At 43.4% G+C, this 24646-nt stretch overlaps 1 protein-coding gene and 1 long non-coding RNA gene across 2 annotated transcripts in view; one reads left to right on the top strand and one right to left on the bottom strand.

Moving 5' to 3' along the window:
* The window catches only part of LOC309352220, a 100372-nt gene extending 83372 nt beyond the window's left edge, over positions 1-17000 (bottom strand). The window contains exon 1 of the long non-coding RNA XR_014161148.1: positions 16888-17000. This is a non-coding gene — a long non-coding RNA (uncharacterized lncRNA). The remainder of the gene's footprint in view (positions 1-16887) is intronic.
* DIRAS2 (DIRAS family GTPase 2) overlaps positions 1-24181 on the top strand; it is a 28665-nt gene extending 4484 nt beyond the window's left edge. The window contains exon 2 of the mRNA XM_081880603.1: positions 19540-24181. Within this exon, the coding sequence (XP_081736729.1) occupies positions 19580-20179 (600 nt within the window). The 5' untranslated portion in view covers positions 19540-19579 and the 3' untranslated portion in view covers positions 20180-24181. The remainder of the gene's footprint in view (positions 1-19539) is intronic.
* The last annotated feature ends 465 nt before the right edge of the window (positions 24182-24646 follow it).

Genomic DNA, 24646 nt, shown 5'->3' with positions numbered 1-24646 from the left:
AATTAGATACTTTCTAGCACCACAATATAGTTTCCTTTGGTGCAAGGCTGATTGAAATTATCTTATTCTGATGGCGAGAAACAGTGAACGTTTCGTCTAAATTGAGCCATCCAACATATAATAATAAATTTAACCAGGAAACAAGAATGTCATAATTTAAATGAGGATACTGCTTTTCATTTACTTGCTGATACGCATCAGCCAGGAGCCAAGGAATATAAAGAGTTAGTGAAATGTGGAAAAAAAGGAAGCTAGATTCCATCTTCTACATTCCTTAACTGAGATGCTGTCAGCACATTCTGGAAACCCCGGTAATCCAATAGACGTTGCATTAAAGCAGTAGGGAGAGAGATTTTGTGTCAGAATGACTAGTGAATACTACAGTGCTAGCATCCTTCCCCCTTTTTAAGATGGATGTTCCATAGAGCAACAGCATGGGTGAAAGCACATCAATTTCCAGGTTGCATAAGGTTCTTTCCACTAATGCTCAGCGGCTCTGACTGAAAATCAATGCTAGGCAGTAATGAGACTCGCTGAATCGCACAATTGTTTCTTTACTTTCCCCCTTTTGAATTGAACTTAAATCTTGTCACTGGAAAATGATGATAATTTCAGGGATTAAACCTCATAGCGTCAGCCCTGTTCTGAATTCTTCAGGCGACTCCATTGCTATTAACAGGCACTAGCCAGGACATTAACTTTCACAAGTTATCATAAAAAGGACAAAAGACTCCCAAGATTAATTTTGAACATTAGGGTGACTATATTATAATTGCAGTTTATAAAATATTTTTTTATAAATTGACTTTTATAAATACCTGACTTTTAGAAGACATCTGAAGGCAGCCCTATTTAGGGAAGTTTTTAATGTTTGATGTTTTATCATGTTTTTAATATTTTGTTGGGAGCTGCCCAGAGTGGCTGGGGAGACCCAGTCAGATGGGCGGAGAATAAATAATAAATGATGCTGCTGCTGCTGCTGCTGCTGCTGGCCTATTTGAACCCATAAACCAAAATACTCATGTCCGTGTGTTTATTATCAATTTGGGAACTGTGGGTCATGGGGCCTTGGCACACAATAGATCTTGCCGTTTGGGGAGAGGAGATTTCTGAAGGTGGTCCTAGGGGAACACCTGCTTGAAATCCTGCAAAATTCCTCCTTGTCCTCTCTACTAGTTTGATTGATTGATGAGTATTTATAAACCACTCAGTATTTTGTTGTTGTTTAGTCATTTAGTCGTGTCTGACTCTTCGTGACCCCATGGACCAGAGCACGCCAGGCACTCCTGTCTTCTACTGCCTCCCGCAGTTTGGTCAAACTCATGCTGGTAGCTTCGAGAACACTATACAACCATCTCGTCCTCTGTCGTCCCCTTCTCCTTGTGCCCTCCATCTTTCCCAACATCAGGGTCTTTTCCAGGGAGTCTTCTCTTCTCATGAGGTATTGGAGTCTCAGCTTCAGGATCTGTCCTTCCAGTGAGCACTCAGGGCTGATTTCCTTCAGAATGGATAGGTTTGATCTTCTTGCAGTCTATGGAACTCTCAAGAGTCTCCTCCAGCACCATAATTCAAAAGCATCAATTCTTCGGCGATCAGCCTTCTTTATGATCCAGCTTTCACTTCCATACATCACTACTGGAAAAACTATAGCTTTTACTATATGGACCTTTGTCATGGACAAAGACAAAGACAACTCAGTATTTAGGACAATGATAAAGCAGCATCTAAAAGATGGGATTGGATTGGGGGATGGGATTGTCTGGAGATTTGGAGTTGGTTGTCAGCAACATGCAGGTGACATGTAGATCCATAATATCCCTTTCTTCTCAGCCCATAGAGGCTGTGGAAGTTCTCAGCCATTCTCTGATACCATTGATGGGCTGGATGGGGGTGAACAAACAGAAACTTAAGTGTCCTTGATTATGAAGACAGCTGATCCAGTGATAGAATATCCGCTTGTTCTGGAAAAGATTCCACTCTTCTTGAAATATGAAGTTTACATTTTGGGAGTGTACTGAACTGGCACTGTTGCTAGATGGTCGAGACAAGTGGTGGCTGAGATTATGAGAACTTTTGATCAGCTTAGGCCGGTGTGGCAAATGGGTCCATTTCTAGAGAGAACGGACTTGGCTACAGTCAACACATGCCTTGGTTACATCTAGACTAGATTCCTATAGTGTGCTGTAAAGGTAAAGGTACCCCTGCCCGTATGCGCCAGTCGTGTCCGACTCTAGGGTTGTGCGCCCATCTCACTTAAGAGGCCAGGGGCCAGCGCTGTCCGGAGACACTTCCGGGTCATGTGGCCAGCGTGACGAAGCTGCTCTGGTGAGCCAGCACCAGCGCAGCACACGGAAACGCCGTTTACCTTCCCGCTATAAAGCGGTACCTATTTACAGTGGTGCCCCACAAGACGAACGCCTCGCAAGACGGAAAACCCGCTAGACGAAAGGGTTTTCCGTTTTGGAGGCGCTTCGCTAAACGAATTTCTCTATGGGGTTGCTTTGCAAGACGAAAAAATCTTGCGAGTTCCCGCAGGTTTTTTTCGCTCCCCCCCTTTCCTAAGCCGCTAAGCCGCTTATCAGCTGTTCCGCTGATAAGCCGCTTAACAGCTGATCGCTAAAAGCCGCTAGACCGCTAATAGCGCTAATCCGCTAAGCTGTCAATGGGCTTGCTTCGCAAGATGAAAAAACCGCTAGATGAAGGGAATCGCGGAACGGATTCTTTTAGTCTTGTGAGGCACCACTGTATCTACTTGCACTTAAGCATGCTTTCGAACTGCTAGGTGGACAGGAGCTGGGACCAAAAGATGGGAGCTCACCCCGCCGCGGGGATTTGAACCGCCGACCATACGATCGGCAAGTCCTAGGCACTGAGGTTTTACCCACAGCACCACCCGCGTTGACACAAATTCTGCATATATATTAAAGGTGCAAGAGCCCTGAATGCTTTTTTCATCTGACTGTCCTTGTTCAGTCTGGCACTGAAAGTAAAGACTGTAATACTCTGTACCAGCCAAAGTGAGAATTCTAAGGCCGGGTGCCACCACCACAAAGGCCCTGTCTGTCAGGCTTCAGGGAATCGGCTTCCTTCCCCGTAGCAGTAAATAAGAAGAGATCAAATGAAAGGAAAGTCTTACCAGTTAGATTCTTTCATAATCACAGGGAGAGAGAAAAAAAGAACACGTCTACTAGAAATGGTGCTGCTCCCAATTAAGGCTCACTCCCCCATTCCATCCCTATTAATGTACATCACTCCTACATTTTGTAATCTGAGCTTGTACCCTCTTTGCTTTCTGTTCTAACACTTTCTGAGCTCTCTGTGTCTTTGGAGAAGGGGGTGAATGCTGTCCAGAGACTGTGAATCTGTTAACTCTCCCAGTGCATCTTCTGTTCCCCATCCAATATTTCCAAGCTTCCTCCTTCTGTACTATGCCCCTCTGCAAACCATTGTTCCAAATCTATACCGTCCTCCTGCTCCTGGGAAGATTCAGGATCAGGATTGGGGTAGGGGTTGGGGGGTAGCTCCCACCATTCCTCCTTAGTGCACCCCTCCTCAGCACAGTCTCTGACACTGTCTGACATAATCACCTGTTTCTTTTCTGTTGGTGGATGAAATATACTCAGAGTCGAGAGTGGATTTCATGCTCTTTATTCAGCTTGTAGTGGTGAGGAGGAATGGAAGTTCCCCCAGAATGTCTGCTTTATATACATTATTTATACAATGGGCCCCACACGATTGGCTAATTCTGGGATTCTCCTGTAGGCCAATCAGGTTGCGGATTAACTTCCACCTGGAGGTGGATTGGGTGGCTCTTGTGGACCAATCAGACTGCTGCATTCTGGATCCTATTGTTCTAGGACCAATCAGACTGCTGCATTCTGAATCCTGTTGTTCTAGGACCAATCAGACTGCTGCATTTTGGATCCTATTCAATTCAGTACATAACAGTGGAGGTATCCAGAGAATTGTCTCTCAGGAGTACCTTAATATCTTGGTTGATCATGGTGTGACAAATTGGTATGATAGACCAACTTAGTCTTGTCTTGAAGTGTGTGAGGAGACTAAAGAAGATTAATATAAACCATGTAATATCTGCAGATGCCCCACCCACATTTAATGGATGCATCTGAAACTCTGAACAGGGTTCAAGAGGAGCTCCATAGACTTGGCCAGTTCCCAAAATGTACTGCATAACAACTGGTGCTGAATTTGTAGTATTTTGGTTTTGATCTGTTGACCACAGTATTAAAATGATTGACAAGTGCAGCAAGCATTTTCTCTGGAAGTGGCTTCCTTGCAACGGAATTTTCAGCTTGTTTCGGGAAGAGAAAAGGGCATCTCATTTGTAACTAGACTATATTTTATTGCAAATGCAACATCTAAATTATACCGAAATTTACTCGATATTTTTTACATTGGCTCCCAGTACGTTTCCGAGCACAATTCAAAGTGTTGGTGCTGACCTTTAAAGCCCTAAACGGCCTCGGTCCAGTATATCTGAAGGAGCGTCTCCTCTCCCATCGTTCTGCCCGGACACTGAGGTCCAGCTCCGAGGGCCTTCTGGTGGTTCCCTCACTGCGAGAGGCCAAGTTACAGGGAACCAGGCAGAGGGCCTTCTCGGTGGTGGCGCCCGCCCTGTGGAACGCCCTCCCATCAGATGTCAAAGCGATAAACATCTACCTGACATTCAGAAGACATCTGAAGGCAGCCCTGTTCAGGGAAGTTTTTAATATGTGACATTTTAGTGTATCTTTCATCTTTGTTGGAAGCCGCCCAGAGTGGCTGGGGAAACCCAGCCAGATGGGCGGGGTACAAATAAATAATAATAATAATAATAATAATAATAATAATAATAATAATTGTTATTATTATTATTATTATTGGGCATCAAATGCATTTCCCCTGTATGCCCACACAGAATTTATATGGTTTTTAGAAGATGGTTTGGCTGATGTTGTCAGCTACTGGTATGAATACTTCATCCTCTGTGATTAAACTTAGCTCAGCTGGAAATATGGAACACCAGAACTGATTGTTCTCTTGCTACTTCAAAATAGCAGTATTAATGACTGCTCATTGAAAACATGCCAGCTGCTTTGCTTAATCAGAAATGAAGCCCTGTGATCAATGAATGATGGACTGGTGGGGCTATTCCTCTCTGCCATTTGTGTGTGAAGACACAATGTAGAGTTGGTTGGCCTCTGAGAATGCTGCTGTCAGTACTTACTGGCACAATTGTGATATATTTCACAGCATCTAATAAGTGGCCCTAAACAGATAATCAGATTCTTTGTATCAGGATAGCCTTATATCTCAGCGCCCCCGCCCAACAGATGCCTGTCCAGATCCTCTTCAGAAGCCCCCAATGGCCAAAGTAGATGTGAAATTAATGGTGTGAATGCATTCAACATTGATGTGCCTTTAAGGTATGTGTGAGATTCTTTAAAACTGACCAGTTGGGCAAGGGTATAACCTTGCCTCTCCCAGGCCTAGACCCTGCCCAGTGGTGGACTCCAGAAAGTTCTCCTGGCCATGGTCCCCTCCTCATTCATGCCACCTTTGAAGGTGACCCGGAAACTGCAATTAATCCAGAATGCGGCAGCTAGACTGGTGACTGGGAGTGGGCGCCGGGACCACATAACACTGGTTCTGAGAGATCTGCATTGGCTCCCAGTACGTTTCTGAGCACAATTCAAAGTGTTGGTGCTGACCTTTAAAGCCCTAAACGGCCTCAGTCCTGTATACCTGAAGGAGCGTCTCCACTCCCATCATTCAGCCCGGACACTGAGATCCAGCGCCGAGGGCCTTCTGGCAGTTCCCTCATTGTGAGAAGTAAGGGTACAGGGAACCAGGCAGAGGGCCTTCTCGGTAGTGGCGCCTGCCCTGTGGAACACCCTCCCAGCAGATGTCAAGGCAATAAACAACTACCATATTTTACTTTTAAAAGACAACTGAATGTCTGATGTCTGATGCTGTATTGTTTTTAATATTCAGTTGGAAGCCGCCCAGAGTGGCTGGGGAAACCCAGGCAGATGGGCGGGGTATAAATAATAAATTATTATTATTATTATTATTATTATTATTATTATTATTATGGAGCCTGAAAGCACAGAAGTATCCCCAAACCCAGAGGGGTGTTTCATGTATCAGACACCCAACTCAGGAGCTGGCAGATCTTAGAGCCCCCTGCCAATTATCACGTGAGGTTCCTGGGTATGATGAATGTTGTAGGGTGACCCTTAACCTTGGTCATCCCCTACCAACCATTAATCTGCATATGCCGACAATTTCTGGCATTTGTAATCAACAAAGTTGTGGCCCAATTTCATCCCAATATTGCTACTCTGTGACTTATTCTAGGATTGTCTGTGCTTCATTGCACCTGGGTGCGCATAACAAAAACCACAGAACTATATTTTTATGTGCTTAACATCACATCTAGGTTGACCCTGTGGCAGCAGATCCTACAAGGTCTCTAAGTGCTTAGTTGCACTGTCAAACCATCCCCTTATACTTCAATGTTTATTGTAATCTTAAATCTCTATCCCTCCTGTTTAAATGTCCTTGACCTATTCTTCGAGGACACTACGAACAGTTCAGAAGCAGAACAGACAGTCAGAACAGGCAACCACTGAGTGCCAGAACATGCAGTAAGCTAAAATAATCTGATTTAAGCCCCACTGCAAGGGAGAAGAAAATAAATGCAGGAATTGGTTCTGAACTGGTATGGGAGGACTGTTAAAAAAATTAGCAGCCCTAGCAAGGTGGCACTACTGTATAATTTTACTTTAAAATGCTTTCTCGTATGAAACCTTGACTTTTTATGAAAATATGTTTATGTCCTGATCTCATAACCAGCCACGAGTGATCATCATAGCATCTGAAAATTGAGGTTGAATCCTGACGAGACAGAAGGATGGTTTTAGGGGGACTGGGGGCAGACAGGTGTGGAGGACTCCCTGGTCCAGAATGGGGTAACTGTACCCCTGAAGGACCAGGTGCGCAGCCTGGGAGTCATTTTGGACTCACAGCTTTCCATGGAAGTGCAGGTCAATTCTGTGTCCAGGGCAGCTGTTTATCAGCTCCATCTGGTACACAGGCTGAGACCCTACCTGCTCATATAACACCTGTCCTGAAAGACCTACATTGGCTCCCAGTATGTTTCTGAGCACAAGTCAAAGTGTTGGTGCTGACCTTTAAATCCCAAAATGGCCTTGGCCCAGTATACCTGAAGGAGCATCTCCACCCCCATCGTTCAGCCCGGACACTGAGGTCCAGCTCTGAGGGCCTTCTGGCGGTTCCCTCCCTCCGAAAAGTGAGGTTACAGGGAACCAGGCAGAGGGCCTTCTCTGCAGTGGTGCCTGCCCTGTGGATTGCCCTTCCATCAGATGTCAGGGAAACAACTTTTAGAAGACATCTGAAGGCAACCCTGTATCTGGAATTTTTAATGTCTAATGTTTACAATTTTTTATGTGCTGTAAGCCACCCAGAGTGGCTGGGGTATTCCAGGCAGATGGGTGGGGTATAAATATATTATTATTATTATTATTATTATTATTATTATTATTATTATTATCATCATCATCATCATCATCATCATTATCATCATTATCATCATTATCATACAGTGGTCCAAAGCCATGTTTTTAATTAACATACCACTTTGGGCACAATTGCCTGCATCCGTCTTGCACTCTGGTGTCTCAGGGTTTCTGAATGAGGCCTCCTGGGTTTGGTTCTTTATTCTAAAATGATACATGAAACACTAACATCTCCTAACGTGCAGCATTTCTGCAGGGACTCTTAAGTGCATTTCCAGACAATTCTAATTTTGAACAGAAGCATAATGGCGCCCACTCCTAAATGCAGGAAGCTGCTGTTTAAACACACCTTTAGGAAAGCAAACTATTAACGATGACCTTCTTCTTTATGGCACTTGAGGGTAGTCTGTAATGAGTTTCCATCAACTTATTGAGATTACTTAGCAAGGCTCCTAAAATTCAAAAGCAAAGACTGGCCTGATTATCGTGCCACTACAATAATGGCACCACTGATGCACTAAGAAGAGGGAATGTGTGTTCTCTTAAGCAACAGTGTGCAAAGTCCATTAGGAGCTGTCCATTGTTGTTGTTTAGTTGTTTAGTTGTTTAGTCGTGTCTGACTCTTCGTGACCCCATGGACCAGAGCACGCCAGGCAGTCTTCCGCTGCCTCCCACAGTTTGGTCAAACTCATGCTGGTAGCTTCAAGAACACTGTCCAACCATCCCGTCCTCTGTCATCCCCTTCTCCTTGTGCCCTCCATCTTTCCCAACATCAGGGCCTTTTCCAGGGAGTCTTCTCTTCTCATGAGGTGGCCAAAGTATTGGAGCCTCAACTTCAGGATCTGTCCTTCCAGTGAGCACTCAGGGTTGATTTCCTTCAGAATGGATAGGTTTGTTCTTCTTGCAGTCCATGGGACTCTCAAGAGTCTCCTCCAGCACCATAATTCAAAAGCAATTCTTCGGTGATCAGCCTTCTTTATGGTCCAGCTTTCACTTCCATACATCGGAGCTGTCCATAGAAATATCAAATAAACTTACTATTTAGCACCACTTCAACGATTGCCAAAGCAAAAGAATCCTGTTGTTTTAAGAACCCTTATCTGAGTACGTGATGCAACAGATGTTTCTATTCTCTGTGCTACACGGCATGAGATCATCACTTCTGCCGTATTACAATCACTCGTATTCTCTAGTGTCAATTGTCCATCAGTTCAGGGTACTTAGAAAACTTGGAGAAGATTGGTAAACGCTGATGTTCATTAAATTGCTTACGAAATCATTTCCTCTACCAACAGACAACTAGCAAAAAAAAGCCTATCTGAAGAAACTAGTTCTAGGATCTTATTGAGGATGCCGCAGTGTTGGACAGAAAGGGAGTACCAATTTTTGTTTGCTCAGGGAAAAAACCTCAAATGGAGACTTTTCATTACATCAGTCAGCTTGTGCTTTACAGCTAAATTCGGTGTGACTTGGCTTGGTCTGCAGTCCTGTACTTAAAATGCTTCACAAAATTCTTTGTGAATTATTAATCATCCCGATTGAAATTCTGCATGAACACTCAGAGCCCATCCTCCAGATGAAAAGACCCGCAAGGCATAATATCTCACACTTACAGAATATACACACTTAGAAAAAACTATGCTTTGCTTATTATTTTCCAACCCCCATCCTCTATATTTTATCCTTGGGGTGGGCAACTATTTGAAGTCCACCCAAAGGTGACTGTCCCCTCGATACATGTCCTTTATTCTTGGCTTCTGAAAACCTAGGACAGTGTGCAAATTCTCTCGAGTGGGGATGGGGAACTTCAGATCTGGAGACTGAAGGCAGCCTGGCTCCAGTCCACATGTCCCCAGGTCACAGCCCTTGATGGCTGTACTTCCTGTCATCCCAGTGTTTTTGCCTGGCTGGAATATGTCCTTGATAATGGATCTTATTTTCCCAGATAAACAAATGTGTGCCTGTGGGGGGCGGGCGTAGAAACCTCTGTGTTAAGTTGTGGGTGAACCTATCAGACGACACAGCGATTCTTCAAACAGCTCTTGTTTATTCACAGGCCAGAACAGAACTGAACTGAAGCGTTCAGCCAGCCTGCTTATATAGAGCTCCACTAGAACACAGCAGTAACCATTTTCTGTAACTATCCAATCACTGAACGTCACTTTCAATCCCTTATTTGCATACGTGGACCTGAGTGAAAACTATCTACAGTATCCCCCTGCTGGCCCACGGTGAGAACTTCAGTACATAACACTCTGCCTTTTGCATGGCTAGAATGTAGCCTACTGTAGAGTAGGGGAGCAGGTGGCACTTTGTTCTAAACCACTGAACCTCTTGGGCTTGCTGATAAGAAGGTCAACAGTTCAAATCCCTGCAACGGGTGAGCTCCTGTTGCTCTGTCCCAGCTCCTGCCAACCTAGCAGTTCAAAAGCACACCAGTGCAAGTAGATAAATAGGTACCGCTGTGGGGTAGGGATAATACTTATCTAGGGATGTGGGTGGCGCTGTAGTCTAAACCACTGAGCCTCTTGGGCTTGCCGATTAGCAGGTTGGTGGTTCAAATACCTGCAACGGGGTGAGCTCCTGTTGCTCTGTCCCAGCTCCTGCCAACCTAGCAGTTCAGAAGTACCCCAGTGCAAGTAGATAAATAATTCCCGCTGTGGCAGAAAGGTAAACGGCATTTCTGTGCACTCTGGTTTCCATCATGGTGTCCCGTTGTGCCAGGAGCGGTTTAGTCCTGCTGGCCACATGACCTGGAAAGCTGTCTGTGGACAAACCCTGGTTCCCTCGGCCCGAAAGCGAGATGAGCGTTGCAACCCCATAATCACCTTTGACCGGACTTAATTATCCAGGGGTCCTTTACTTTTTTTACTGCTATATAAAGGTAAGGGTTGCATCCATTGCTTGGGCAACCTTTGCCTCTGGCCCTGCACAACTCCCTTCCCCCCGCATCCCCCTGCAAAGGAATGTGGGTCTTGGACTGGGAAAGCTTCTCAACCCCTGCTCTACAGAGAGCATTTGGGTTATGAATAGGGCTTTTAAGGGAGTCCAAAATAAAAGACATAACTTTTTAGTCCTGGTTCCCTGGTCCTTGCATTTATTCCAGCACTATTTTTACAGTCAATCGGCTTTTTTCCTCTTCCTAATAAGTGTAATCAGAAGATTCCAGGGCAGTGTATAAAAGTGTGAAAAACAGGCCAGACACCACATAAATAAACGATGGGTGATAGCCATACTGAGATCCATGGAAAAGTATTGACTTCAGTAATGGTCTTGCTCTGAGTATGATTGAATTGGATATTGCCTTGTTATCTCTACTAGCCATAAAGGAAGGGAAAAACTGATCCTACAGAGTATCCCAAGTGTTTTCGTAGGTTGATCATGCTCCCAAAATCTACTGCTCTGCAGTTACCTCTTGAATGAAAAAATAGCATAAGTCAGTGAGAGGAATGCAATGATTTCTTTTAAATCAGCCTGCTCTGGGCCTGTAATTAAACATTTTGTTAGAGAGATTCTTTAATCATTACTTATGCTCACTTACAATAATTTTATATTATAGCGATTTTTTTTAAAAAAAGAGAAACCTAGTTAATAAATTAGAACTTTCCCTATCAGAGTCAGTTAATGTGAAAAGAGTTCCTAAGTAGCAGAGGCTATATATACACTGTGAGTCTTAATCCACATTACACGTCAAGTCAAGAGTATATATTAGATTAAACTAAAAGTGACTCTTTCATGGAACAAATGCAAAACCTTATGAATGCACACGCTTACCAGCAACTAGGAGATTCATTGAGACACATGCATTGTTGTCACCGTTTCTCTTTTTTAAAGGGAAATTCCTTTACTCTGAATAGGATTCCTCGCAAGAAAAGGGAAAAGTTGACAGCTATGGACATGGCATATAACAATATAGCCCAAAGGAATTATCTTTCTGCTTTTTCACAAGGAAATTGGTATTAACCTGAAATAAAAAAAACCCAAAATATTTCTTCATGCAACATCCAGTTAATTTATGGAGTTGATGCTCAGACTGAAATTCCCAGGTGTCAGAAAAGGTTATTTATGTATGCAACTCCAATACTTTGGCCACTTCATGAGAAGAGAAGACTCCCTGGAAAAGACCCTGATGTTGGGAAAGATGGAGGGCACAAGGAGAAGGGGATGACAGAGGACGAGATGGTTGGACAGTGTTCTCGAAGCCACAAACATGAGTCTGACCAAACTGTGGGAGGCAGTGGAAGATCGGAGTGCCTGGCGTGCTCTGGTCCAGGGGGTCACGAAGAGTCGGACACGACTAAACGACTAAACAACAACAAAATGTATGCAATAACTGTGGCCCATGTTTTGTTAGCCCAAAAATGAAAAATGAGCAAGGTCCCAACCAAAGAAGAATGGCAAATTAAGTTGACAGAATATGTGCAGCTTGCAGACTTAACATAGAGAATAAGAGAACAAGAAGAACATAACGTTTAGAGATGATTGGAAAACATTTATTAAATATATGGGAAATAATTGTTTACAGCTGAAAATGCTGGCAGCATTAAGGTAAATTCAACCATGTAAATAAGTTCTGATGGAAGTAATAATGGAATACTGAATGGTATAGTTTTTGTAAAATATGCAGAGATTTATGATATGTAAAATGAGCCAGGGAAAGAGAAGAAGGGAAGTCATTGATATTTTAAGGATGTAAAAATTAAAAAATTTAAATTGTAAAACAGAACATTTAATAAAAAATATATATACACACGAATTTCTAGAGTTGCTGCAGTACGTCCTGATGCTGATAACTAGTTGATAAATTTCATAAAGGATTAGACAGAGTTGAAGACAGTTAAGTCTAATTAGCCATAAGAGCAAAAAATAGAAATGGCACTATCATAATGTTAACACTAGATCCTTGGGCACAGGGAATGGCTGTTTCAATTCTGCTGATCCTGGGCATATTGCTGACCAGTGGCCACCAACCAGAAGCAGCAGATCTTCAATCCAGTCATACTGAGGCAAAGAGCAAGTCAGTGCAGGAAGCTTACCCCACCCAGGTTTGAACTCCTTTGTAAAATGCTCTGCCAATTTCAATTCAACACATCTTCTGTTAACCACTCTTAAGGAAGCTTCTTGGTGCAGTAGTACAGTGGTACCTCGGGTTACATACGATTCAGGTTACAGACTCCGCTAACCCAGAAATAGTGCTTCAGGTTAAGAACTTTGCTTCAGGATAAGAACAGAAATCGTGCTCTGGCAGTGCGGTGGCAGCAGGAGGCCCCATTAGCTAAAGTGGTGCTTCAGGTTAAGAACAGTTTCAGGTTAAGAACGAATTAAGTACTTAACCCGAGGTACCACTGTAATTGATAGGGGCAGAAAGCTGAGCAAGGTGGACCTTCAGTCTGATGGCACCAAGGGATTTTATGTTCTTCTTACGGCTTTCACCCAATTAAAGAAATCTTAGTTGTTTAATCACGTTCAACGAAAGATTAGGAAGAACTTTCTGAAGATACAAGCTGATTGACAGTGGAACAGATTGTCTCATGTGGTAGTGAAGTTCGCTGGAGGTTATTTTACAGCAACCACCTGTCAAGGATGTTGTAGTTGAGTGTTTCCTGCGTCAGCAGGGGGTTGAACACGGGTGGTGCTGTGGTCTAAACCATGGAGCCTCTTGGGCTTGCCGATCAAGAGGTCGGCGGTTTGAATCCGCACAATGGGTGAGCTCCTGTTGCTCTGGCCCAGCTCTTGCCAACCTAGCAGTTTGAAAGCACATCAGCGCAAGTAGATGAATAGATACCACTGTGGCAGGAAGGTAAATGGTGTTTCCGTGCACTCTGGTTTCCGTCACGGTGTCCCGTTGTCCTAGAAGCTACTGTTAGGACCATCATAAGATGTCCGCCAGCTTCCAACCATGAAAATCAGCAGTCTTCAAGCAAGCAAACTTGCCTTATTATCTCTCCCTAGCATCCCACTGCCAGAGGATTGCCTCCTTCACCAGTTTGCCTCCTTCAAGTGGAAGAAACCTGGGCAATGCTGAATGTCACATCCATTGCCAGGTGTGTCCTGCTGGAAATAGAAAAGGGCTTTCCCCTTTATATCCACACAGTTGCCAAGTGCTTTTGTGACATCACAAGAAACCAGAAGCAGTTTAGTCATGACCTGGAAAGCTGTCTGTGGACAAACGCTCGGCCTGAAAGTGAGATGAGTGCCACCCCACACCTCATAGTCACCTTTGACTGGACTTTACCTTTACCTTTACATTTACATTTACCTTGAACTAAAGGATCTTTCAGTTCCCTTCCAACTGTTTGTCTCTGTGAGTTTGAAAATATCAATTGTATCTGCATCTAAAGGTAAAGGTAAAGGGACCCCTGACCATTAGGTCCAGTCGTTACTGACTCTGGGCTTTATTGGCCAGTGTACAGCTTCCGGGTCATGTGGCCAGCATGACTAAGCCACTTCTGGGGAACCAGAGCAGCGCACAGACACGCCATTTACCTCCCTGCCGGTACCTATTTATCTACTTGCTCTTTGATGTGCTTTCGAACTGCTAGGTTGGCAGGAGCAGGGACCGAGCAACGGGAGCTCACCCCGTCGCGGGGATTCGAACCAGCGACCTTCTGATCGACAAGTCCTAGGCTCTGTGGTTTAACCCACAGCGCCACCCACGTCCCTTGTATCTGCATCTATTTGGATGCAAAAAAAGAGTATACTATGAGTGCAATTCAACTTTGCTATTACAAATGTTTCATCTCCACAAGTATTGTAGCTTGCCAGATAGATGTGTCCTCTCCTTTCCAGACAAACTGTTCTGGGGAGTTATACTGACTTCCAAAGTAGGGTTGTCATATGTCCAGAATTTCCCAGACATATCTGGAATACTGCAGTTGGAAGCAGTGTGTGGTTGGAAATCACGGGTGGGGGAGGGAGTCTGGGAAAATCTGGATGTATTACATGCAAACCATGTTGGCAGTACAGTGGTGCCCCGCAAGACGAATGCCTCGCAAGATGGAAAACCCGCTAGACGAAAGGGTTTTCCGTTTTGGAGGCGCTTCGCAAAACGAATTTCCTATGGGCTTGCTTCGCAAGATGAAAATGTCTTGCGAGTTCCTGCGGTTTCCCCCCCCTTCCCCCCCTTTTCTAAGCTGCTAAGCCGCTTATCTGCTTATCCGCTAAGCCGATAAGCTGCTAAAAGCCGCTAATAGTGCTAATAGTGCTAATCCGCTAAGCCGTCAAAGGGCTTGCTTCGCAAGACGAAAAAACCGCTAAACAAAGAGACTCGCGGAATGGATTAATTTCGTCTTGCGAGGCACCACGGTATTGTTTTTGGTGTTTTTCCTCAACAACTTTGCCAGAAAAAGCTCAGCAACCTTTTTCTCCAGACTTTCATTGTGTGAAAAATGGCAACCCTACTCCAGAGCCAATCTTGGGGGAGCATCGGGGGGAACCACATTGTGACCCTCTGTCTTTGTGCAAGGCTTCTGCTGACAGACTTCACTAGGTGAACCCCTTCCTCTGTTTTTAGATGATGCATGTACAGTATGTAGTTCAGCAGTAGCACTAGAAATGGGGTGTTAGAGAGAAGGTACAATGTCTCTCCAAAAATGGCACATGCTGCCTGTGGTTTGTAGAAATAGTTAAAATTTAAAAAATAAAAATGCCCCTCCCATATAAATTTTTTTTTAGTTAAATGCATTTTTAATGAATTCATGTAATCAATTAATTGACAAATCTTGCAGCTTCACTTCCTTTATTTAATTTTTCCCCCCAGGCAAAAATATCAGTGATTAAGATGGCTACCAGAATCAATTTTCTGTTCCAGCACTTGCCAATTAAAATAAATGGTCAACAATTAAATAAATGACAGCATGTTGCTCTTAAGTTTATTCGGAATAATAAAAAGCCAAGGATCAAGGCAAAACTCAAGGTGAGGAACTCAAAACTCAAGGTGAGGAAGGGATTCCAAATTCCAAATGGAATGGCTGCCTCAGAGAGGTTCGTCTGGTGCCTTTATTATATATTTTCAGGGGTCAGGTGAAAACGTTCCTCTTCAACCAGGCCTTTGGCTGATTAATATTCCACAGCCTTTTGAATGTGTCTGTGGGAAGGGGGGGGTTATTGTTCTGTTTTGTTTTTGTTCTATTTATTTGTGTTTTTACCTTACATTTTCATCATGTCGGCTGCCCTGAGATCTTTGGACGAAGGGTGGTATATAAATTTAATTACATTACATTTAATTAATTTATTAATGGCAATAATAAGTTTCCTGTTGACTTGGAAGACATCATTGCATAATTGCACCCCCCCCCCCTTTTTAGGGCAAGGGCAGATCGAGCAGCAAAAATGCTCAACACAGAGAACCACAGAGAACAATCCCCTTATCCCGAATAGGATTCCTCGCAAGAAAAGGGAATAGTTGACAGCTATGCAGAGAATCTTTAGTTACATGACCGACCTGGACAACAGACTTGGTCCGCATGTTCATTTCCGTTTTTAAAAAATTACTTCACCACAACACCGTCATCCCCTTGGCTCTGTGCTATTCGTACCCAGCTCTGGCAAGCTCTGAAGATGCATTGTCCCATCTGCCTTGTCCTTTTAGATGTAATCACGATTGCGACATTATTCGTCGTCACGGCTCTTCTTTACTGCTCTGCCTAAGCCATAGCTCTAGTTAGCAGCTGTCTCATAGATTTAGTCAGTGTTATCCTCTGGGGGGGAAATTCCTTCTAACTGCCTCCGCTCTTGTTTCTTCCTGTAGGCTGGATTGTGACACGAACTCGACGCCTACTTTCTCTTTGCCTTCTAGAGCCTTTTCTTATCCTTTCTCTTAGCAATTTCTCAGCCCACTTGTCTTTAACATTATACTCTGGGGAGTTCACACTTCGATTGGATATGAGAAACTGTAATGCAATCCCTGTTTCTCCATATTGTGCTGAGATATAGTCCCATTCTAACGGCTCAATGAAGGAGAATCTTGGCATTTACGATACATTTTGAATCAGGCCCAGAACGCTTCCAGCTTTTCTGCATTAGGCTAGAGACAGAGGGAAATATCTTAATTTGGAAATTGGGGTGAAAGAGTTTTTCTCCTTTCGTTTCTTAGTTCCTCCATGGCTTCCCTCTGATTTTACTTTCTAAAATTAATTACAGTGGTACCTCGGGTTAAGTACTTAATTCGTTCCGGAAGTCTGTTCTTCACCTGAGGTACCACTTTAGCTAATGGGACCTCCGCTGCCACCACACGATTTCTGTTCTCATTCTGAAGCAAAGTTCTTAACCTGAGGTACTATTTCTGGGTTAGCGGAGTCTGTAACCTGAAGCGTATGTAACCCGAGGTACCACTGTACAGTGGTACCTCAGGTTACATACGCTTCAGGTTACATACGCTTCAGGTTACAGACTCCGCTAACCCAGAAATAGTGCTTCAGGTTAAGAACTTTGCTTCAGGATGAGAACAGAAATCGTGCGGCGGCGCATCGCAGCAGCAGCAGGAGGCCCCATTAGCTGAAGTGGTGCTTCAGGTTAAGAACAGTTTCAGGTTAAGTACGGACCTCCGGAACAAATTATGTACTTAACCCGAGGTACCACTGTGCAGGGTTGGAGCATGTACAACCTGCAAGCACTTCCTGCTCCTTCATTTTATTCTCATGTTCTCTGCCCCACTCTTTCCGTACTCATCTGCAAGTGTGTGTGGACAAAATGCTGCACACACACAAAAGGCACACAAAAGGCATGCCATAATAATAATAATAATAATAATAATAAATATATAAATATATAATTTATACCCCACCCTCCCTGGCCAAAGCTGGGCTCAGGGTGGCTAACACCAGTAAAATTACAATAAAAACATAAGGGGGGGGGGAGAAGAGAAAGAAAAAAAACCCAATTTAAAATGCAGGTTAAAATACAATTTAAAATGTAGCCTCATTTTAATAGTAGCCCATAGATCAAAAGCATAAGGGGAGGGAAACATCAGGGTCAGACTGAGTCCAAACCAAAGGCCAGGCAGGTCTTGCAGGCCCTGTGGAAAGATGTCAAGTCCCGCAGGGCCCTAGTCTCTTGTGACAAAGCATTCCACCAGTACGGGGCCAGTACTGAAAAAGCCCTGGCCCTAGTTGAGACCAATCTAACCACCTTGGGATCTCCAAAGTGTTGTCATTTGTGGACCTTAAGGTCCTCTGCGGGGCATACGAGGAGAGGCGGTCCCATAGGTACGTGGGTCCTAGGCCGTATCTCATTTTGCGTGGTGATGATTTACTGAGGCATACTTGTGTTCTTGTGCATTGGCTGAACACTACAAAATAATATTGATACAACTGTAAAGACAATCCTATCAAATGTGCTTTTTGGTTGTGGATGCACAGAGGCTTTTTTTGCAGTGCTTTTTTGGAGGGGGGGGCAGAAGAATAGCAGGAGAAGGCACCCAATCCACTTCAGCACTCTAAAACCTATATTTACAGGCCTAGGAATGGACACAAATGACTTCCATCAGCAAAAACCCTGTGCAAATACAACAGGGCTCTCTGCTCCCCTTATCTCCCTGCTCCCTTCTCCAAAACTGGCTCGGGTGTGTGTGTCAGGAGAACCCGTCCCCCCAGAATAGCACACAGGGGGACGATAGGGGAAATCATTTCAGTGGGAATCATGGCATTGAATTCTCCCTTACACATAGAAAAGTGGTCTAGTATTGACTGTCGTCTTAGCAGGAGCTGGCTGGCTTCTCCTGGAGAACCTTCTACAGTGGTGCTTCGGGTTACAGACGCTTCAGGTTACAGACGCTTCAGGTTACAGACTCCGCTAACCCTGAAATAGTACCTCGGTTTAAGAACTTTGCTTCAGGATGAGAACAGAAATCGTGCTCCGGCGGCGCGGCAGCAGCGGGAGGCCCCATTAGCTAAAGTGGTGCTTCAGGTTAAGAACAGTTTCAGGTTAAGAACGGACCTCCGGAATGAATTAAGGACTTAACCCGAGGTACCACTGTATATGTAATTAGAAGGCTCACCCTTATTTATGAGCCACCCCTGCATTTCAGCATTTCAGCAAACACAAAGATGTGTGGTTGGTGTAAACAGATAGAAGTTGGTGGCGTGGTGTTGCTCAACACTGAGTGCTGCTGCTTGTTACCAACATGGGGAAGCAATGGGGAGCTTAGTGCCATGTCTCTCCTTACTCCACACCTGATGTCACAAATGATGCCAGACATGAGGCAGGTGGGTGTGGTTTGGGGGAAACTGCTTGGCAGGCCAAATTTGGGGCAGAGTTTCCGTTTGAAAAGGTAGAGTGGGCAGAAATGACCGGCAGAATCTGAGACCAGGGGAAAGAGTCAGTGGAAGAGGACTGGAGGAAATTTAAAGACTATTTGCAGAAATATTGTAAAATTAATGAATGTTAGAATGATGTTGGACAGAAATTAAGTGGTTACCAGCTGTAATGCAAAGGTTGAGCAATAGGTTAAAATAAGTTATAATAAGTTACAATAAGGATTTGCTGAGTTAAGAACTTGAACTGGAATACAAAAGGGGGAGGTGAGAGGAGGTCCGGGAAACAAGGTAATGGAAATAAGTAATGGGAATTATATTTGTTTTGCTTTTTTAATTGTGTATTTTTGTATTTTTGTTATTTTTTTGTGCATTTTTTTTTGTTTTCTGTTGACTTTTTGTATTAAATTGGAAATTCTAATAAATATTTTTTAAAAAAAAAGAAAAAGAAAAGGTAGAGCGAGTGTTATCCTTCAGTGTTTGCTGCTCTCTGTGGCAATTTACCAATAGCGAACACTTCCTCTTTGCATGAGTTTCAAAATCATAGAAAGACAGTGAGTTATATAAATTTACGGATCTGCTTTGTACTGAAAGATGGGCATCTAAAATTGAGAAGGAGGAGCCTCATCCTTCACACTGTGCGATAACATAGCTCATGTTTCCCATTTCTAGAGTCCTGGATTTATTTTGAACTATCTCCCCCCACAAATTGTTAATAGATGATTCCTATTTCTTCCCACATGCAGGTTTCTTTTCCTCGTTGAGCAGTGCAAAGCTTGAAAAACCATGCCTGAACAAAGCAATGATTACAGGGTGGTGGTGTTTGGAGCAGGAGGAGTTGGCAAGAGTTCCTTGGTCCTGAGATTTGTTAAAGGCACCTTCAGAGACAGTTACATCCCTACAATTGAAGACACCTACAGGCAGGTGATCAGCTGCGATAAGAGCATATGCACGTTGCAGATCACTGACACAACGGGGAGTCATCAGTTTCCTGCCATGCAGCGTTTGTCTATTTCCAAAGGACATGCTTTCATTTTGGTCTACTCCGTCACCAGCCGGCAGTCCTTGGAGGAACTCAAGCCTATCTACGAACAGATCTGCCAAATCAAAGGGGATATAGACAGCATCCCAATCATGCTGGTGGGGAACAAGAACGACGAGGACCACAACCGAGAGGTACAGACCAACGATGGAGAAGCCCTGGCCAAAAAGTGGAAGTGTGCCTTCATGGAGACCTCTGCCAAGATGAACCACAACGTGAAGGAGTTGTTCCAGGAGCTGCTGAACTTGGAGAAACGCAGGACTGTGAGCTTACAGATTGACGGCAAAAAAAGCAAGCAACAGAAAAGGAAAGAGAAGCTGAAAGGCAAATGTGTCATTATGTGAAAATAGCACTATCTCGGAGCTGCCATCTAGACTCCTTCTTCTGACTGTACCATGTTTCAGACCTGTACACAATGGAAAACAAACAAACATGTGAGACTGTTTTATTAATAGCTGTTTTCAAAATATACCAGAAGTAAACAGTTGTGTGGAGTGAAAGCACTACCAACCTCTCAACCCTTTTATAAATTAGACATTTGACAGCAGCGGCAGCAAAGCAGTTACCAGAAGAAGAGCGATATCTCTTTTCGAGAGAATAGAAAATGAAATATCCACAACTAAGTACTCCCGCCGGTATCGTTGCCACTATGTAAAGATGAGGAGTTGTTAGTTTAAAATTTTATGCTAATGCTATATGTAGTATTAATGAAAGATGTATTTATCTACAAAAATATATATTTGGAAGTAGAACTAAATTTAGGGTTAAGTTAACATAGCTTTCCTGGATTGCAAGTTTATTCTCTTACACTGAATTGTGCTCTATTCTTCACATCATTTATGATACTGATGAACACTGAACTAAGATGTCCCCCCCCCACCTTTGTAATTTTCCTAACGCCCCTGATGAAATATCAAGGCCTTTGCGAATAGATCTAACATTATTGATTAGCTGTTCTGGGTAGCATGACAATTATCTGGTATGAGGATGCAAAGGGAGAGGAAATGTTTTTGACCCAGGGGTAAAATCTGTAACACTCAACTTGCCAGATATTTCTTTATTTTTATCTTATAATAATGAAGTAGACTCATTACATTTGACTCTCCAAAGGATTCATAGTTGATATGGGTATCAGTTGAATTAGTCGCATGCACCTGTAAACAGCCCCCCCCCCCAAATATTTTAGAAAATTGGCTAGGAGAAATCAGGTATTTCCTGTGAGGACAGAAAAAAATTGATCTCAGCACTCAGCCCTGCTCCTTTAAGCTGGAGGGCTGGGGACAGTCCCTGAGGGGTGGGGATATATGATAAGACACAGGTTTCCAAATCCAGCCTTCCCACATGTCAGTTGTGGCATCAGGGAGTAGCACAGAATTACCTGCATCTCATATGCTGACAGGTGTGGGTTCAGGATGGGCAATTGATGGACTTAGTATGGTTGCGAATCTTGAAGGGACAGGGCAAAACCTCTGTGCCAAATTACATTTTCATTACAGTACAGTGGTACCTCGGGTTACAATCACTTCGGGTTACAGACTCCGCTAACCTGGAAGTAGTACCTCAGGTTAAGAACTTTACCTCAGAATGAGAACAGAAATTGCGTGCTGGCGGCAGCAGGAGGCCCCATTAGCTAAAGTGGTACCTCAGCTTGAGAACGGTTTCAGGTTAAGAACAGACCTCCGGAACGAATTAAGTTCGTAACCAGAGGTACCACTGTACATGCGTCAAAGCAAGATGTTGCTGCTGTTGTTTTTTTAAACTAAAAGCTGCATCGTGAAGAGAATGAGCTACTTTGAAGCAGAACATATTAACATTTTGGCAAGTGTGTGTATCAAAAGCTGGAAAATGCAATTAAGTGTCTATAAAAATAGCACGCACGTTACATTTCAAATGTCACCCAAAAGCTACTTAAAGGCATCCTTCGCATTGGAATACGCATTGCTCACAAATACTTTAATGCTGTGAACCCTTTAATCCTTGCACTCCCTTGCCTGAATACAAAGAGAATTGCAGACAAGCAAATGCCTGCAATATGAGACCACAGTTTATGCCCGTTTACCTTCCATGGTCCAAGGAGAAATAGGTAGGAGAGACTTAACAAGGCCTGATGCACCAAGGGTGAATACAGAATCCCTTTATGGACATTTGACCCTTAGGGAACAAATGTGCATTTAGAGGGTGTGGCATTACATCAGCAGGCCCCACCTCTGACTGCCACACATCCATTTGAACTAGAGCTGTGCCCCAAAATTTTGAAATTTCTTTTCGATCATTTGTTGGGTGGCAATGGAATCAATTTCACACCAAACAAGACCCCAACCCTGTGCTACTCACAGAAGTGCAGTTTCTCTTTGCAGTTTCCCAGAATGCCTTGGGAACAAGGCCATGTCGCAACCTGTCGCTCCCAGGGCATTCTGGGAAATGTGGCCCGAGGGAAACTGCCTCAGGCTTTCTCCACAATATCCTGCCGGCAAGGTAAGGGACAGCTATCTCTCAAAAGGTTTGGAGGAAATCCTCTTTTTTCCCACTCCCCCCCCTGGACAGTGGCAGAAAATCAGCCCCTGTTTTAACGGCAGGAATATTTTCAGGAATCTGGGAGAAATGTCAGCTCAGTCTTAATCTGAACATCTGTCGAGAGTATACACATGTAGGTGTGCAGCCTCTTTGCTGATGTTCACATAAACACAAAGTACATTGTGTATTTGCTCCAGATTAAATGTCTTCAGGAGATTAATTTTAGGTTCTGAAGAGTTATGCAGATGGTTTTGACACCCAATCAGTGGGATCTGAAGCATTTGCTTTCAGTTTTCAGTCTATTGAAATGGCTTCCTTCACATGAAGAATAGATGGGTTGAATCCAACGAGTTTCCTTCTCCAGAGGAAGCAAACTACTAGATCCATTTCGGTGTCTTCACCCAAAGAATGTACCCAAACGCAAGTTTCTTTCCCCTTTTCCCTCCCCACCCTCTTGATTTCACAGAATTGGGATTACTCCTAGAAGCAGGCATTTTAAAACCATTTCTGATTGCATGCAAGACGTTTGTCTTATTTTCTGCTGAGTGAGTCTTCTTTCTAGCTGTCAGAAAATCCAACAGCATTGAGCCAGGCAATAATTCAATACGTAACCACATAATTGGTCTGTTCTGCCTTCAAGCCAGCACTTTGGCAAAGGTTTTCATCTTTTCCATTTGGGATTCGATTAAGAAAAGTGACAAACCAAAAGAAAGACATATTATGTGAGACATCATGTAGCTGGATGTTAAAAAATAACAGGCTATATACAGCTTTTGAAGTGAATGGGCATCTTGAATAAGAATCTCAGGACTAACTTATGAAAAGCATCAAAACTCCAGGGGGATTCACTTGTGGCTGGCTGTAGCCATCCACTCGGAGCTGATGTGTTTCTTAACTGAGGTCCATGGATGCCAAATAGTCCAGCTCCAACCCATTTGAGGCCTTTCCTTGCTAGCATTTACTTTCTCCATCCCAAGCAATAGAAAATCATGAAAATCTCCACAGAGAGGCAGCTAGCTGGATAAAGTATTCCATCTGACTCTGCGGCTAGTTGGATAAATTATTCCATCTCACTCTGCGGCTTTTGGAAACTGCATGGGCTCCAAATTCTCCCATGGTAAATCAATGCCCCTCTTAGGAATTTAGAGGCTGCCTTTAGTATGAATTGCTCTCCTGGTCCTTTTCCAGGTTTCAGCTTCTTATCTCTGTTTTATTTCTTCACTATTTATTTTAAAGCCTTCTGCCCATTTAAATTGCCTAAGAAAGTTGGAGGCACCAACAGACCCTCCAAGTGTCCCTATTTTCCAGGGACAGTCCTGGTTTCTGATCTGACCCCAGAATGTTCTGCTTTTCCTTAGGACGTCCTTATTTTCACGAGAGAAATACTAGAGGGTATGGTAGGACATCCTTGTTTTTGTTGGAGAAATGTTGGAGGGTATGGAGTTATGTGAACTCTGAGCCAAGGAGATAAGTAACTACACAACCTTTAGAATACATCTGAAGACAGCCATGTGTACGGAAGTTTTTAAATGTTTTATTATGTTTTTATATATATTGAAAGTTGCCCAGAGTGGCTGGGGCAACCCAGACAGATGGCTGGGGTATAAATAATAATAATAATAATAATAATAATAATAATATGCATTTTCTTGGGAGTTTTGTTCTTAGTTGGTTGGGTTTAATATAGAGACTGTTGTGCTTATTATTATTATTATTATTATTATTATTATTATTAATTGAATAGGACGTCCCTATTTTATCATCAGATAAATGTTGCAGGGTATGCAGTAACATAACAATGCAAATGAAACAACAGTCCAACCAACTAAGAACCCCCCACCCAAGAAAGTGAGAATATATGCACAACATCTAATGGCAATGAATGCACCTGAACACTAAGGGAGCACACAGTGTACAGCCTGCCATTTCATCTACTGCAGCAACAGAAGTATCTTTTGAGCTTCTGATAATTTATTGTAGGGCAATTGTGTTTTTCTACTATATCTTGAACCAAATGAACATACACTTTCCTGGTTTTAAATTTACTAGAGGCTGGTGGTTTGGGACAAGAACTGAAGGTGGGGGTTTGGACAGTGATCCTTGGCATGAGAATCAGGGCATTAGAAACATGCCCGAGTTTGCAGTATCAAAAGGTTGGAAAGTATATAACAAAGAGCAAGCCTGCAGGATACCGTTGTCCCAGAACAGCCAGTAATATATACCTTTTACAAATGCACAGAATCCCCAAAGAGAAAGCTGTTACAAAGCCTTCTTAACTTCATCGCAGCTTATATTAT

The sequence above is a fragment of the Podarcis erhardii genome, assembly GCF_964252035.2.
Source record: "Podarcis erhardii genome assembly, chromosome: 11".
Taxonomy (NCBI): domain Eukaryota; kingdom Metazoa; phylum Chordata; class Lepidosauria; order Squamata; family Lacertidae; genus Podarcis; species Podarcis erhardii.
The sequence above is the reverse complement of the archived record's forward strand: the minus strand, read 5'-3'. Positions and strand labels throughout refer to the sequence as shown.